The 16,984-nt window shown below is 39.3% G+C and overlaps 1 protein-coding gene across 1 annotated transcript in view; it reads left to right on the forward strand.

The window, feature by feature from the left end:
* Nucleotides 1-16,984, forward strand: part of LOC115372917 (ryanodine receptor 2-like) — a 74,557-nt gene that overhangs the window by 50,834 nt on the left and 6,739 nt on the right. Inside the window, 25 exon segments of the mRNA XM_030071081.1 lie at nt 591-725; nt 1,362-1,474; nt 2,556-2,682; nt 3,774-3,859; nt 4,163-4,214; nt 4,610-4,657; nt 4,966-5,065; nt 5,957-6,036; nt 6,947-7,023; nt 7,269-7,342; nt 7,639-7,719; nt 8,068-8,156; nt 8,892-9,020; nt 9,219-9,323; nt 9,596-9,677; nt 9,807-11,104; nt 11,349-11,413; nt 11,709-11,853; nt 12,049-12,135; nt 12,432-12,644; nt 12,750-12,880; nt 14,029-14,071; nt 15,140-15,276; nt 16,222-16,282; nt 16,706-16,852. Of these exon segments, the coding sequence (XP_029926941.1) occupies nt 591-725; nt 1,362-1,474; nt 2,556-2,682; nt 3,774-3,859; nt 4,163-4,214; nt 4,610-4,657; nt 4,966-5,065; nt 5,957-6,036; nt 6,947-7,023; nt 7,269-7,342; nt 7,639-7,719; nt 8,068-8,156; nt 8,892-9,020; nt 9,219-9,323; nt 9,596-9,677; nt 9,807-11,104; nt 11,349-11,413; nt 11,709-11,853; nt 12,049-12,135; nt 12,432-12,644; nt 12,750-12,880; nt 14,029-14,071; nt 15,140-15,276; nt 16,222-16,282; nt 16,706-16,852 (3,705 nt within the window).

The raw sequence follows: 16,984 nt of genomic DNA on the forward strand, positions 1-16,984 counted from the left end.
CAGGTCATGCCTGAGGACATGCAATTTGTAATTTGTAGAATGCCCCGGTATGTGGCAGTTTTGACTGAAGTGCACTCTTTCAACTTGCAGATTCTGAAAATGTTTTTTCTAATAATGTCATGACGGTGTTAGTAATCAATGACTCATTGTACCCCAGAGACATGACACACTCAAACAAAATGTACATCTAATTCCTAATATGTTCACTCACAAGTCAGTGACAAAAACAACAAAAATCTTGCTTTCTCCTATACACTTTTGATCTAGATCTAGATCTCACCTTTGTTTATTAATGAAAATGTGAATCAAAACCAAAGAGTTAATGTTGAGCAATGAGTCTGTCTTATAAATTGTTTTTGTTCTCAGGATTCAGGATTGCTCAGCATTGTGATGGTCAGTCAGCATAATTGAAAGGATTAATCAATAAAGGATTCAAAGGATGTCCTGAATGTTTTTTGTAATTATTATTTATTTAACTTAGTTAAATAGTCTCTTTAGTGGTACTACTTGAAAAGACTTGTTTTATGGTTGTGGTGCCAGCACGTAGCTGCATTTCCAATTAACACATTGTTCCTTTTCCACCCCTTCAGCTGGAGTCACGAAGGTGTTCGTGGCAGGAGGCTTTCCTTACAAAGCTTCCAACCCAGCCAGGGGCCTCGTCAGACCTCGAGAAGGCTGCAGACAAGATCCTGGGAATTGCTCGAGTTCTTTATCACTTGGACCAGGTGGGCTTAGAGAGAGATAAAAAGATTCTCTGTCATGCACTACAATACCTTTTGATTTCCAATCTGTTGATGTGATTGCTTTGCATGGTTATTACAGAGCTTGTCCATAATGACTAAAAGCAGTGTAGTAGAACCCCCATTTTTACTGCATGCCCACTGAAAAACTGCAGTTTTGATTTTTCCCCAAGACGAATTGCTTTGAAAAGTCACATTTTCTCCCTTTTCCTTGTTTTAACAAGTTTTCCATTATAGTCTTTGCTTTTATGTATTACTCCTTTAATCATGTACATTCGTATTGTTAATCCTTCTGCCACAATTGTAAAGCACTTTGGGTGAACTCCTGTTGATTTTTTAAATGTGTTATATAAATAAAAGTGACTTGACCTTTTCAGCTGGTGGATACTACAAGGAATGGTCTGTTACCTAGTGGGCCAAGAAACACGAGTGTTTTGGTATTCCAAACAGTAATGTAGTTGTACTATTTAACATTGAAAAAAAATCTATTGCAGCATTCATGCAGTTTAAATGGACAAATGCATGAGTGATAACTTCTACCACTTAAAACACTGTTAGTTACTGTAATTGCTTCCTGTGCACTGCCTTATTGCATTTTCTACCTTATTGACTTGGGTTCAGGTGGAACACCCACATAGAAATAAGGCTGCTGTTTGGCACAAAGTCTTATCCAAACAGAGGAAGAGAGCAGTGGTGGCCTGCCTCAGGATGGCTCCCCTGTACAACCTACCCAGGTACAAAATGTGAATAATTAAAAAATATATGCAAGGCTGTGTTAAGTACTGAGGTTTCCTCTCATCAGCCAAACTGTCACAATGATAACAGAATTTGTACCGTTTTTGTACAAATTCAGCTTCTTTTTGTATAGGAACCTTAAATATTGGTAATTCAAAATTAGTGAACATTATGTTTGCACAGACTGAGCCTTGTCATCAGGGGAAAATGACCCTAAGAATATGCCCTGTACTTTTTAAATGGCCTAGTTTCGAGTGGAGAGTTTTCAGGATGTCTTACATTATGCATAGAAAAACGTAGCATTTAATATTCAATATGAAGTATGAAAGGAATTAGTAAAAAATAATGAAAATCCATTGAAAGTATTCTACAAGCAACCTTTAAGCAGTATTGATTTTAGATAACAGCCTGTATTTCATTGCTTGACCCATTTACTGGGGGCTATGTATTTTGCTGATGGATGTATAATAAGAGAAAGCAAATGGTATAATTTTTTAATAATATGGGTTAGAGATGATGTTAGTAATATATTGAATTAATTTAACACCTAGACATTTTTAATTTCTATACCAAAGAAAGTACTCTTTCATTGTATAAGTCAAGAACCACTAAATATTCAGCATGAACCTGACATAGTAACACTGTAGCTCTTTATAGATAAAGTGTATGTGTGTAAATGAGAGCTCTCCATTGTGTAGGAGGCACTACAGTGATTGGGAGGCAGTGTAAAACCTAATTAAGCTATCAATCATACCCATGTCAGGAAAGTCCATTGCCAACAAAGGCATTAGCATATGAAAAGCCTATGGCTGTCTGTCTGTTTGTTTGTATGTGGAGAGGAATATTATTTCAGGGTTGGTGTGTTGTAAATGACGGATGTAGTGATCCAGTGAATATAATGAGCACCTGCATAGTATGGCATAAGAGGCCTTGGTGATATAGTAATGAAGGACGCAATCATAACTACTTCATAGTTTAACAGTTTATTTCTATGCTGCCTCTCTTTTTTTCTCTCCCTTCTTTCTTCCCCCACTCCCACGCGTCTTTGTTTGTCTCTTCACCCATTCTTCTTCTTCCCAGGCACAGAGCTGTCAACCTGTTCCTCCAGGGCTACAATAAGTCCTGGATATCAGCTGAGGACCACAGCTGTGAGGAGAAGCTCGTGGAGGATTTAGCTGTGAGTGGTAAAGGAGGCCATATCGGCCCTGTTGTCATTTGAAAAGATCCACAGGAACCTACCAATAACATTAAAAAGCAAATCTTTAAATAAATGAAATACGCCAGCTTTCATGTCAAGAAAAAAACAAGAAAAAGAGTCCTGAATGTCTGGTCCATTCATGAGTTTTGGTGATTTCATTTTCATTTTGATGATACTATTCCATGATCTTTTCTCTCTCTAATTGTGCATCAGGTTGATTACAATAGATTTCATTTCATGCATTTCAATGCATTTCATGTTAGCTTAGCATAAAAACTTGAAGTCTGTAGGAGTCATTAGCCTGGCTCCGTCAAAGTGAAAAAATTAATTTTGCAGCAACTCTGAAGCTGTCGTATTTGCACAATTTATCAAGTGTATTTGAATTGCATGTTTAGTTGTTTTCTGTTAATTTGTGCCAGATCTTCCTATACCTTCAGTGGTGTGTGGATCACTGCAGTGGACCGAAGGATACATGTGTTCAGTCGCTACAGTTCCACCATCTAATTAAAATTCTAAGTGTTTTTAAAGAGACATGATACATTGTGTAATTGCAACCCATAGGAACCAAACCAGTGGACATAGAGATGTGAAAATTGTATTGAACATCTTATCTCAGTCTAGTTAAGCCGGAAAGAGGATATTTTTCCCAAAGCATTGGAATATTTCTTTAAAGCATGACAATATTTTAAGCTGAAGTTCTGCTCCACCTTGTCTGCTTGTTACAAAAAAATGCAGTGCATTGGGCAGGTACAGCAGCAGTGGAGAGGGAGGGAGAACATTTGAGAAGAGTGCCTATCTATCTATCTATCCCTGATATAAATGAGAGCCCTCTAGAACTCATAAAAAGTTTTTAATAAAGATGGTTCAAGTTGGTGTGTGTCATGCTCATCAGCATAGTTGTGTGTGTAATCTATGAGTGGCTGTGTAGCATGCATTTGTGAGTGTGCAGTTTCCCAGTGTGTAAAGGTTAGCCATGGGTGGCTGTGGCTGGTCGGTGTTAGTCATTAATAGCATGTTCACATCAGAGGCTGTTCTGTGTTTTTGGACTGCAGATAGGAGGAGTGATGGAGCTGTGCAGAGGTGGGAGAGAGGAGAGAAAGGATGAGGAGGAAAGTGCCAAACCAATCGATCCCCTCCTACAACTCATTACATTGTTCAGTCGGAGCGCTCTGATGGAAAGGTGTGTGTGTCCATTATTAAAGATCACATGCAATAAAACCCCCATAGCACTTTTATTACTGCTCAAAATCCATCATCAGAAAAGTCTATATTAAAATCAGTGGAGCCTTAATCCTTGTCAAACATCTGAGGCTATTTTCTCTAAAAGCCTTTCACCAACAGTTGTAACATTTTGCTGCTCTCTATAGGCTCACCTTGAAAAGAGGTTAATTAATACATTTTTATAGGTTTAAAAGTAATATTTTTTGTATGATATTGCTAAACCTTCTGGCTTTGACATATATATCTCATCTGTCTTGCTTGTCCTCAGTAAGCTTGGAAATGACACTCTCTACAATTCCTATGCTGCTATCATGGCCAAGGTAAGAGGAGAGAGCATGAACAATGCTCTTACCAATACGACTCTAACAAGTGCATACTTGCATTTTAAAAATTACCAAAGGGAACCCTGCATTGTTTTTTTCTGTCCATGTGTCACTTGCAATAACTCAGATACCGCTGATCTGGTTCCAGCAACACTTGGGTATGGGGCATCACAACGCTATGATGTGGCACTCCCAAAATTATACTAACTAGCACAAAAATTACATGTCAAAATAACTGACATTTTTGTTACTGATTTACCTGGAGGGGGACTACACCACTTATGTAAGATGACATGTTTATTGTTGCCTTCTTTTTTTTTAAGCTCTTCTCTATTAATGTGTTTTCCACCCCTTTTTTTTATCCACCCGCCTTTGTCCATCTTGTCATCCAGAGCTGTCATAGCGAGGATGAAGATGAAGAAGAGGTGAAAAGCTTTGAAGTGAGTGTATACGCTCTCCCCTCTAAAATCCATCTGGAAATGCCTTCATAATGAAAGTGGCAGAAGAGTCGCTTGCTCGCTTGTTATGCCGCCTGATTGTTTTCCTCTTTATTTATTTGACTAAATGATATTTGACTGACATTTTAATTATAATAAATGAGCAAAATATGGATTAATGAATGTAATTTTGAAATGTTGATCATTCTATATTAAGAGTGATTCATTTGATCAATAACCTGAACTATTGACAAGCGATAAACTAATTACTCAGCTAATTAGATGATGATGGATTGACCTGTGTTGCTCAGGAGAAGGAGATGGAGAAACAGAAGTTACTGTATCAGCAGGCCAGGCTTCATGATCGTGGGGCTGCTGAGATGGTCCTGCAGACCATCAGTGCCAGCAAAGGTAGACTAATTCTGTTGACTTCTTAAATTAACAGCTGGACTAAATGACTTTGCTCAGTGTTGGACTATTGCTTAATTTAGTGGTATTTACTTCTGTTTTGGCAGGCTGCTTGACAGTCAGATGTTTCTGTAGATGATCCTGTGGTAGGCGTAAGCTGCCTGTTGAAAACTGGACCAAACATAGCATGACTGCTGGGCTCCGTGACTGAAAAGTTTGTCATTAAGGTTAAATTAAGGTTGCATCAGTACAGATCTCCTGAGATGGAAATGAAGCTGAAGATCCTTGCAGTTGAAGTAGACTAAGCATTTGACTCTGTGCTCCTGCCCAAAAATAAAAATACGTATCACGATCTGTGGCAGTCATTTTCATGACTCATGCCCAATTTCTGAGCCACTGCTGGATAAAATGTGGGGGAATGATGGATTTTGACACTGGGGTCTGGCATTTTGAATATAAACCAGACACTGCTGTGTCAAATTTGATGAACCTTTGGGGAATTATCTTTTTAAATTATGTTACAGAATGAAAATGATTGGCCCACCACAGCACCACCAGTCATTTAGTTCCCAAAATGTCCTAAAGTTTTAAGTAGCAACCACATCACAAGACGGACACTACACATCACACATTAAAGAGACAAAATATGACACAAAAAAAAAGTTCACTCAGGGCAACACTCATGAATCATGGGAGATGTCATGGTCACTGTTGACTTGCTTAATTTATTTATTTTTTGGAGCTGATACTGGATAGCCCTTGGCTCTGTCTATTCATCTGTCGATTTTCTGTACCTGTTTATTCCTAATCAGGGTCAAAGGGGGCTGGAGCCAGTCCCAGCATATAACAGGGCAACTGACATCTTTTGGTTGATTTAATTTTTCATTCCAACAGGGGACATGGGCTCCATGGTGGCCTCTTCCCTGAAGTTGGGTATTGCCATTCTCAGTGGAGGGAATGCTACTGTCCAACAGGTATGGCCAACGAATTCATCCTCTCCAAACTACATGATACTTCAGAGAAGATACATTTTTGAATTGTCAGTTTTTTTCTTGGCTTTTCCATACATGATGTTCAGCCTACTTACATGACTCTGACACTGGCCAACACTTTGATTTGAAACAATAATTTCTATTTCCATGTTTTAGACTTCTGTTAATTATTGACAGCAGTGCAGGCTACAGATTGTCCTAACACAGGACAATAAGTTACATACATCAGATTAAATAAGATGAAACAGCATTGTTCCCTGTGGGGAATTAAGTTTGTGGCAGCAGCTAAAGTAATAGAATTCAACTGGAAAAAAAGAAAACAGAACATAAGCAAACAAACAGAATATAAAATAAGCAATGCAAACAGTAGAAATATTAATAAAATTGAGTTAAAGCAATAAAATAGCATTTAAACAGTTGTTGGGTTATAGTATGTAAACATAAGTAACCAAAAGAAATGCAAAATTGCCCTGAAATATGTTCTATACAAACATGATAATACATTTATGTTTTAGAAATGTTTTTTTTTTTTTTTTTTTTTTTCCAGCTCTTGATCACCTGATATCATGATCCATTATGGAGCCCCAACTGTTGTGCTTAAATCAACTGTTGTGATATGCCTGGGATAGTACATTCAGTTAATTTAATGACCCCTCATCAGTGTCTGAAGTATTTACCTTTCTCAAAAGCTATCCCTTCAAAATCCTATTTATTTTTATGAATGGTGTTGCCTTGACGCAGAGGTGGTGCAGCAATGCTCGTGCTAATTAATATTTAAAAAAAAGCCTTTTCATGTCACAGTAATCATATCTGCTTCAGATGAAATCCTCTTCTATTTGCTGAACCACTCACGCTTCTCTCTTGCCTCATCCTTGATGTTTTTGTTTGACAGAAAATGTTGTATTATCTGCGAGAGAAGCGAGATGTTGGCTTCTTTCAAAGCATGGCTGGACTCATGCAGTCTTGTAGGTAAGTGAAGAAGAAAAAAATCTGACAGGCCCCATCAAATGTCACAGAGGCTGGCCAGCCTCATCCACTGATTGTGACTGATAAGAATACATGACAAAAATGGCAATAGTGCAGAAGCTGTGCTTATTCGTGTGTGTGTGTGTGTGTGTGTGTGTGTGTGTGTGTGTGTGTGTGTGTGTGTGTGTGTGTGTGTGTGTGTGTGTGTGTGTGTGTGTGTGTGTGTGTCATGGTGTTCTCCTGCCCAGTGTGCTGGATCTGAATGCATTTGAGAGGCAGAACAAAGCAGAAGGATTAGGTATGGCCATGGACGAGAGCTCAGGTACTGTATTCATATGGAAATGTTAAAAAATCAATTTCACCAAGGCCATGTCACAGTGGTTGAGCCGGCTTTGAGATCTTTGAACTCGAATGAACATACTTTGAAATTGTCCTATGCTCTCTGCCTTTTTCAGTCCTGTCCTTTTTCTGTTATCTTATAAATATCTCTCTTCACTCTATACATCATGGTTTCTCTTTGTTTCTCTTGATCCTTTTTGACAATCTTCCTCCTCTCACTCTCTTGTACTCTATCCTGCCTTCACTCTTTCCCCTCTACCGTCCTTCCCTTCCTCCCAGGGGAGAAGGTGATGCCTGACAGAGAGCTGACCTGTGACCTCTTCCGTTTTCTGCAGCTACTCTGTGAAGGACACAACTCAGGTTTCTTACTTTCTGTATTGAAACACTCTCACAAAATTATTTTCATTCATATTCCTCTCTGGGAGGCAAAGGATCAGGCACATATACATTTGTGGTGTTTTATATGAAAGTGACAGATAAAGAAAGGAACAGGTTTTGTTCTGATTTATGCCTCAGTGTCACATTAAAATGTTGGCAATGACAACATAACACTTTCATTTCATAATTGTTGTACAATACAACGCTTTTCTTTCTGCTCTGGTTGAAGTCTTTCATCATCCAATTACATTGAGCACACAGGGTGAAATGCATTTCATGCTCTTTTTGCTTTCCATCCCTCATGCTCACTGTACTGTCTGCTTGCTTTAGAATTCCAGAATTACTTGAGGACACAAACAGGGAACAACACCACAGTCAACATCATCATATCCACCGTGGACTACTTACTTAGAGTACAGGTAAGATTATTGTACATTAAAGGGATAGGAAAATAAAATGAATAAAATACAAATTTCTCATTAAAATGATTTGTATTGTCATCATTTGATGTAAAAAAACATCATCAAACTGTGAGAATCTGAAGTCCAGAACACAGTCTCATTTTTTATTTCTTCCTGCCCCTGTTTGATTGACTATTTAGCTGTTCCTCTTATATACTCAACAAATAGTAGAGAGTAACATTAAACTATTAGCTCACTAGTACAGCATCTGATTTTGTGCTGTTGTTGGATATGTTTTTCAATATAACGTGAAATCTGAACAGAGGAGGGCTGCAAAGCACTTCAGTTTGATGGATGGAGCTGTGCCCTCTTAAGCTAGCGATGGCTCCATCATAGACTTTATCATATCCACTCTACTACAAGCCTCCAAATTGTAATTGATCTCTAAAGCAGTGTTAGCTTGCTGGACAGTTGGTTGGTCTACCTTTGCCACTACATTGCTGGACTAAATATCCAAACCAACAGCTGTCTTAGTTACCCTTTTGGCATCGTCATATGACCATAATGGTCTAATCAGTGCAGCAACATTAAATACTAGTGTGACATGAGGTTCATCAGTCTTGCGATCAGTGGTCTTTATACCATAACATAAAAAAAAAAATCATTCCTTTATTAATCACTGTTACGTTTACTTTAACAGCATTTTCTTCAAGCCCATGAATCACGAATACCTGTTTCTGTGTTATACTGTAGGAATCAATCAGTGACTTCTACTGGCACTACTCAGGGAAGGATGTGATTGATGTACCGGGCCAGCACAACTTCTCCAAGGCCATAATTGTGGCCAAGCAGGTCTTCAACACACTCACAGAGTACATACAGGTTAGTCTATTTCCAATATGCCAGTATGTTGTGCATTTCCATGACCTGCAGGCATGACCCTGGCAATCAGTGCATGCTTTCAGGCGCTTTGCCTTAATATTTGGGCCATTTTGCTCATCTGAAATTGACTTGTTTATTTCTACTAGTTGAGGCAGCTGTTAAAGTGAAGCAGCTCATGTTATTATTGTATTCATCTAGGGCCCATGTACTGGGAACCAGCAGAGTCTTGCCCACAGCCGTCTGTGGGATGCTGTTGTGGGATTCCTCCATGTTTTTGCCCACATGCAGATGAAACTGTCTCAGGTATAGTACATTGTTTAACTGACTTTTCATTTGCATGTTTTCATTCAGATTTTTGCTAAAACATAAATATTCAGATGACACTGTCATAGTTTTTTCTCCCTGCACCCCCATTTTGGCTGCTCGCAATGTTGGTAATAAATAAATATACAAATCGCACCTTTTGTAAATTGCTCTTGATAATGTTGTCTGCTAGAAGTCTAAAATTTTATATTTTACATGTATAATAAGATTTCTGATAAAACTGGAACACACTTTTATTTTTTTACTCACAGGATTCAAGACAAATTGAGCTTCTGAAAGAGCTGATGGATTTACAAAAGGATATGGTTGTGATGCTCCTTTCCATGTTAGAGGGTATGATTTCTGCATACCCCACTATTCACTACCCCACTACTATTTATAATTTGGGATTAAGAAGGGGTTAAGAATTTTCCATAATAAAGCTGCATTTTATTTCTCTGCTTTTTCTTCCTTTCACTCCAGGCAATGTGGTTAATGGAACCATTGGAAAGCAGATGGTGGACATGCTGGTGGAATCATCAAGTAATGTGGAGATGATACTGAAGTTCTTTGACATGTTCCTCAAACTCAAAGACCTCACATCCTCAGATGCCTTCAGAGACTATGACCCTGATGGTAAGGGCTACATCTCCAGGAAGGACTTCCACAGAGCCATGGAAAACTCCAAGCGCTTCTCACAAGCCGAGACTCTCTTCCTCCTCTCCTGCACGGAGACGGACGAAAAGGAAATCCTGGATTACGAGGCCTTTGTGGACCGCTTCCATGAGCCTGCCAAAGACATTGGCTTCAGTATTGCTGTTCTCCTCACCAATTTGTCTGAACACATGCCTAATGACTCACGTCTGGAGACATTCTTGCACCTGGCAGATTGCGTCCTGACTTACTTCCAGCCCTATCTTGGGCGCATTGAGATCCTGGGCAGCGGAAAACGAATTGAACGTGTGTACTTTGAGATCAGTGAGTCTAGTCGCACACAGTGGGAGAAACCACAGGTCAAAGAGTCCAAGAGACAGTTCATATTTGATGTGGTCAATGAGGGTGGAGAGAAGGAGAAGATGGAGATGTTTGTCAATTTTTGTGAAGACACCATCTTTGAGATGCAACTAGCAGCCCAGATATCTGGCTCTGACAGTGGACAGAGGTCTGCTGGAAATGGGGCTGAGAGCGAGGACGAAGAAGGAGGCCAAGACACTTCAAACAAAGGAAGGTTTTCCTTAACATATTGGTTTTCACTGCTAATATCTCTGCTTTCTGCCAAAAACCTGAAGAAGCTGATAAAAAAGATGACTCTGAAGGATATTTTCATGTCAGTTGTTTCCTTCATCCGATTAATTTTCATGGCTCAGATCTGCTGCATTTGTGCTTTAGTCCGTGGCATCGGTTATGTGCTGTACATATTCTTTGTTAGTGGTGGGCTCATAGAGGGAGCCAAGAAGATGAGTCTCTCAGATTTGCTCGGTGGTATCCTTGAACCAACACTCGATGAGGTTGCGGAGATGCCGTGTAATGTGGACCAGCTAAAGAATTACTCCACCGCTTTCCCTTCCCAGAAAGAATTGAGTGAGCTGGGTCAGGTGGCGGCTGTGTCCTTCCACAGGGAAGTGGACGTTCTGTCAGACATATTTGGCCTCCGAGTGAAGAAGGAAGGAGGTCAATATAGACTCATAACGCATGACCTCACAGCCAGTCTGACTGACCTTTTCAACACAGCCACAAGACACACTGCCACCACAGATTGCTCTGAGAAATATCAGGGCAAGGTATGGATTTATTTTCACTTTGTGCATGTGATGATGATGTCTGTCAAATCTCTGATGGGGGAGTATTTTTAGGGTCTGTATAGGGGGCTGCATTTAGGAGCAGTTCTAGTTGCAAACATTGGATTTATTGTATTTGTCACAATGATTGGGAAGATTTATTTTGCATTATTATCTGTCCTTACACTGCCTTGATATTGTATTGATTTGTATGATTTTCTAATGCACTTATTTACAATGCATTCAGACCCAGGCCACCAGGGAGGCGGATACAGAAGAAGATGAGGAATTGCCTGAATCAGAGAATGCAAAGTGAGTATCTCACATACCCCTTAAGCCCTTTGAAGCAGGATTATTTGACTTAAGCTGCTTCACTATATCCTTAGACACAGGTATATTCAGTAGCCTTATAAAATGTAGGGTCAAATTTAGGTAAAAAAGAAAGAAGGATCAAATGTTGTCTTTACAACATGTAATAAAAAGCACAACATCTGAAATGAAATGTAGATATTGTAGTCACTGCATCAGGAGAACAAGAAATGTGAAATTAGTTGTCTTTCTTATGTCTTTATCAGCTCTATTTTTTTCTTCTGTTTGTGGTTTGCAGAGGAAAGGAATGTGAAAACAAGGTTGGGAAGGAAGAGGCCAAGGCTAAATGGTCAGCTAAGAGATGCTCCAGTAAGCCTGAGGAGCTAGAGAGCCAGCAATCTGCCCTCTGGGAGACAATAAGCTCCCATCACAAGACGCTGCTGGTAAATCATACAAATACACAATCACACAGGTATCCACACTTGCACATACATGCACACACACTCACTCACAGACTCAGACCCACACACAGAACACAGATGTGCATGCATACCCACATCCACTTCCACATGCACAGAACATACAAACCCATTTTGCTAACCTGTTGTGAAACTGCTTGCTTTTTTTTTTTTTTTCAGAATTACTTTGCAAGAAATTTCTACAACATGCGTTTGCTGGCGTTGTTTGTGGCCTTTGCAATAAACTTCATCCTCCTCTTCTACAAGGTCAGCCTGTGTTTTAGATTGCCAAAAAAATCTTTATAATTTGTAATATCTTTTTCATATTGTTATGGCCAGTGCCCTTACCACCTGCAGAACATAGTAATCTTGTCAAGTGTTTCTGGAGCTATATTTCCTGTCTGCTTTAAAGCAACTTTTGAAGGACAGGACTATTTATGGCAATCTGTTGGGCAGCCAACTCTCAAACCACTGTATAAGTCCCTCCGCATGGCATGTGCCAAAATAAAAAAAATAGTTTTTGGCTCAGATCTATTGTTTCTCCTCACTGTCTCACTGCCCAGGTATCATCCTTGCCTGTGCCACATGAAGAGGTGGAGGTGGTGGCATCAATCCACAGTGAAGAGCAGGACTCTGCTGCTGGCGGTGACAGTGAGAGCAGCGTTTGCTTTGTCCTGGAAGAGAGCAGTGGATACATGGAGCCATCACTCCACTTCCTTGCATTAGTGCACACACTCATCTCCTTCTGTTGCATTATCGGCTACTACTGTCTCAAGGTATAGAGGCTCAAACACATAGTCAATATATATGAATTTTGACAGCCTGCCATCATCCATTTTTCTAGAGAGAGGAGTATTTAATCCAGTGTATTTGATTGGCAGGTACCATTGGTGATCTTCAAACGTGAGAAGGAAGTAGCCCGGAGGCTGGAGTTTGATGGGCTGTATGTGACAGAGCAGCCCCCTGAGGAGGACATCAAGGGGCAGTGGGACCGACTCGTCATCAACACGCCGTATGTTCATTTAAGCAATATCACACAGAAGGAGTGCTGTTATACTGTACATTATACTGTACATCAGCATGACTGTGATGCAGTTGTCTCGAGCCTGCAGGCCAGGTGCCAAAGATAATCCCTGCTGTGCTGATATTCAGTCGACTATAACAGCATGACCTTGAGTGTGGTATTGCTTTTACACAAACAGTAATGGTAACTAGGGACAGCAGAATATTTTTTTTTTCCACAAATAGTCACGTCAGAATTCAAACAATTGAAATTAATGTTAATTTCCCAACCACAAGCTAGCTTGTCGTACGCCCCACAGTATCCATTTTTTAATTTTAGTATTAGTTTTTTAAAGACAGTTTGCATTTCAGGACCACAAAAACACAGATCAAATGAGGCCTGTTTGTACTGAGACACACTGTCATGATCAAAGTGACAAATGGCGATGTGTGATCGTGTATATAGCACATTTGAGGGGAAACAGTGAAAGGGACATGAATTTATTTCTGTTTAGGCCCAAACTGTTTAATTTGCTTAATATTTTAATTGTCAAAACTTTTCTCCAAATTAAGACATACCTGTCTACTGTCTTGTTATTCTGTCTTATTATTCTGTCAAAGCCACACAGGAATTCATAATGGCAAGCAATTAAATCTTTATGCTGCTGTCTTTTGTAGATAGGCTATAGAAATGCTCAAATATGTTTATATCTGAATATAATTTATCATGAATGCCTTGATTATTATTAATATGTTCTTTCAGCAAACTTGTATCAATACTTTTTCTTATTGCCAGAAAAACTATGAAAAAACAAACAAACAAACAAACAAACAAACAAACAAAAACAAAACAACAAATAGTCAAATTGTCAGTCAATGAGCCAACTATTTGCTGATTCCACTGAAGAAATGCTGAGCGGGGTACATCCCTGTCACTGATGTCATCTTTGTATTATCCATCAAATATAATATTTGCTTGAGATTGCATAAACCCTGTATCCCTCCTAGACTTGGTTTATCAATTATGTTGTAACATATACAGTGTAGTGTATTTACCAATGGAGGAGTTTCACTCACAGTGCTGTTTCTGTGCTTTTTCAAAATCATCATTTTGGCCTTGTCATAATATTCTTTGACAGCCTTTGTTTCTCTTTTCAGATCATTTCCCAGTAATTACTGGGATAAATTTGTGAAGAGGAAGGTAAGGTTTTCATGGTGCTGGAGATTCACTGACTTACAGCTAAAATTTCATATATTTTAAATGTGCTTTTTGATTGAATCTAATGTGTGCATTTTACTCGATGACACTATCAGGAAAGTAACTGGAATTTAATGAACCATTTAATAGCAGGTGTAATCACTCCCCTATCAGTTACAAAAATGTTTTCACAGTCCCCAGAGACAGTTCACCCTCCTGCCTCTGAATCCTCTCATCCAAGTGGTGTTACATAGAGAGGCAATATTTATGTAAATTTACCAACGCTCTTCTGGATAATTTTACCTTTTAGGATCATTTATTTGGTGACTTGGGGAATTTAATATATATAATAAATAAATTAGATGCCATTACCATCAGTTGTTGAGATTGCTTCTATTATTCCTCTCTCCTAAATATGACATCTTAGTAAGTTGCCTTACTGTGAATGTGTACTGAAGTTGTATTAAGAAAATTTCCACAGCAATTAAAGGCTGCATAACAGAATAAATGGCTGCATGCTGTCAGTATAATTGGCACTTGAACTAATTTTAATTTTAATGCTACCAAATGAATTAATGAATTTATATTTGATCTTCCTTAATAGGCTTTTTTGTTTTGTTTTGTTTTTCTTTTTCTTTTCCTTTTTAGACCCACCTTTGCATTTTTTGGTCTGCTGCTTCTCCATGTTCCTTTGTTAATTTGACAAGGTCGTAGTTAATACATAACACATTGTCATCTCAACATATGAAAGAGAAAATGTACTAAATTAAAGTTGGCAAGAGGAAAAAGATAGACCAGTGATACACTTATAGCCAGCACCACCCTCCACCTGCCTGTGGTGCTGACTCTCTTTTTGTGTCAGTCTTGCTTGTCTCACCACCGGGCCCACAGGTCTACTGGGAAAATTCCCAGCACTCCAGATGGCCGGTCCACCTATACTGCCATCTCATTATGGCAAAGATACTGCAGGAGAAATCACCCAGTCAACTCCTTTCATCCTTTTTCAGATGGGAAGACACTCGAAAAGTATTTGTTCGGTCACTGTGTGAACCTCTCTTCTTTGCCTGTCAGGTTATGGATAAGTATGGTGAGTTTTATGGCTGCGAGAGGATCAGTGAGCTCCTGGGCCTGGACCAGGCTGCTCTTGACTTCCGCTCTCAGACACAGGAAAGGAGGAGGCCCAAGAGAGACACTGCCTGGAGTGCTCTGTGAGTAGATTTAAAAAAAAAATAAATATATATATAAATATATAAATGCATGCAGAGTCCTAGCAAATCTACATGCTTCAGAAGGGATTAGTGGAAAGCTGCAGCTGTTTTGTCTCATTTACTTTGATTTGTGCACAGTTGCAGTTATAAATATAAAGCATGGTCCTTTAGGTGTTTGCAGATATTACTTGTTTATGTCTGTTGTTTATCGAGACAAAGACAAAATACTGCACTGATTTCGTATTTTATGTCATTTTACTGTATGTCAGTCACTCCATTACTCTTGCACATACGATTCTGAACAGTTCAGTCCCATAGCTAATATTTTATGCAATTAAGCACATGGCAGTTACACTTAGCCACTTGCAATTATGGTAATGATGAGGCATACTGTTTGTCTTGGGAGGCTCTGTATGACTGCGTTTGCATACAACTCACTATCGATGTAAAAAGGGAAATGAGTGAAGCATTTCCTGATGCCCTTTACTGGAGAATAGGATTCCTCTATGAGTCCCCCCTGCTGAGCTTTAACAAGACGTACTTATTGATGTCCAACTGTTGTCTTTGTGGGCCTTGTCAGCTGCACTGTGAAATAGCATTTCAGATGATTGAATCGCCACTGTATGTGTAGCAGGTTATGCCGGAGTGCTCACAGTCAACATTAATAGCCACTGAATTCAAACTGTGTGTGTGTGTGTGTGTGTGTGTGTGTGTGTGTGTGTGTGTGTCACTTGATAACAGTGTGGCCAGAGGAAAGAAGGTCCCAGAACATTATGTCTCGCATGAGAGGGTACAGGACATTTTCAGCTGAGACCACTTAACAGACAGGCTCTTTTAGAAAAGTTACTATAGCTATAATGGCCCGATCTGAACCATGGACATTTTGACCCTATTTTGCTGAGTTCTTATCACAATGTATCCATGTCAAAATGCCATTTATTTCAGATTTAACTCCGTTGACGTCAAGTACCAGGTCTGGAAACTAGGAGTTGTGTTCACTGATAATGTAAGTTGAGCCAAAATATTCTGTCTAATATTGTTTATGGCTGTCTTTCAGTTTGTTTGCATATATCCTGTTGTCACTATAATGCAGATAAGAGTGTTACTTCCTGCAATTCATGCTTACTGATATTGTTACATGACCCAGCAATATGTGTACAGCATATCTAATATTTTATGACTTATTCCTAGTTTGTTTGATCTATTGTTTCTACTGTGTTAAGATAAGATTTTGCTTCATACAACTGCATATGTGCTGAAGTGAAGGTGGTAATATCCTGTGATTCCGTCTTATCTAAAATACACATTTGTCTCTCTATCTTGTCTGTTAATCTATATGGCCTTGACTTTTGTGTGTTTATATGTGTGTGTGTGTGTGTGCACGTGCGTGCGTGCACGTGCGTGCGTGTGTGTATGTGCGTGTGCACAGTCCTTCTTGTACTTGGCCTGGTACATGGCCATGTCAGTTCTGGGTCACTACAACAACTTCTTTTTTGCTGCTCACCTTTTGGACATTGCCATGGGCTTCAAGACGCTTCGCACTATTCTTTCCTCCGTCACACACAATGGAAAACAGGTGTGTTTGTGTGTGTATGTGTGTGCGTGTGCGCATGTGCATCTGTTCTTGTCCATCTGCCTCTGAACAGTATGTGTTCATAAGTGCAATTTGCATGCATGTGATGTTTGCTTTCACGTTGGAGGGTTATAT

This window comes from Myripristis murdjan, chromosome 15 (genome assembly GCF_902150065.1).
Source record: "Myripristis murdjan chromosome 15, fMyrMur1.1, whole genome shotgun sequence".
Lineage (NCBI taxonomy): Eukaryota > Metazoa > Chordata > Actinopteri > Holocentriformes > Holocentridae > Myripristis > Myripristis murdjan.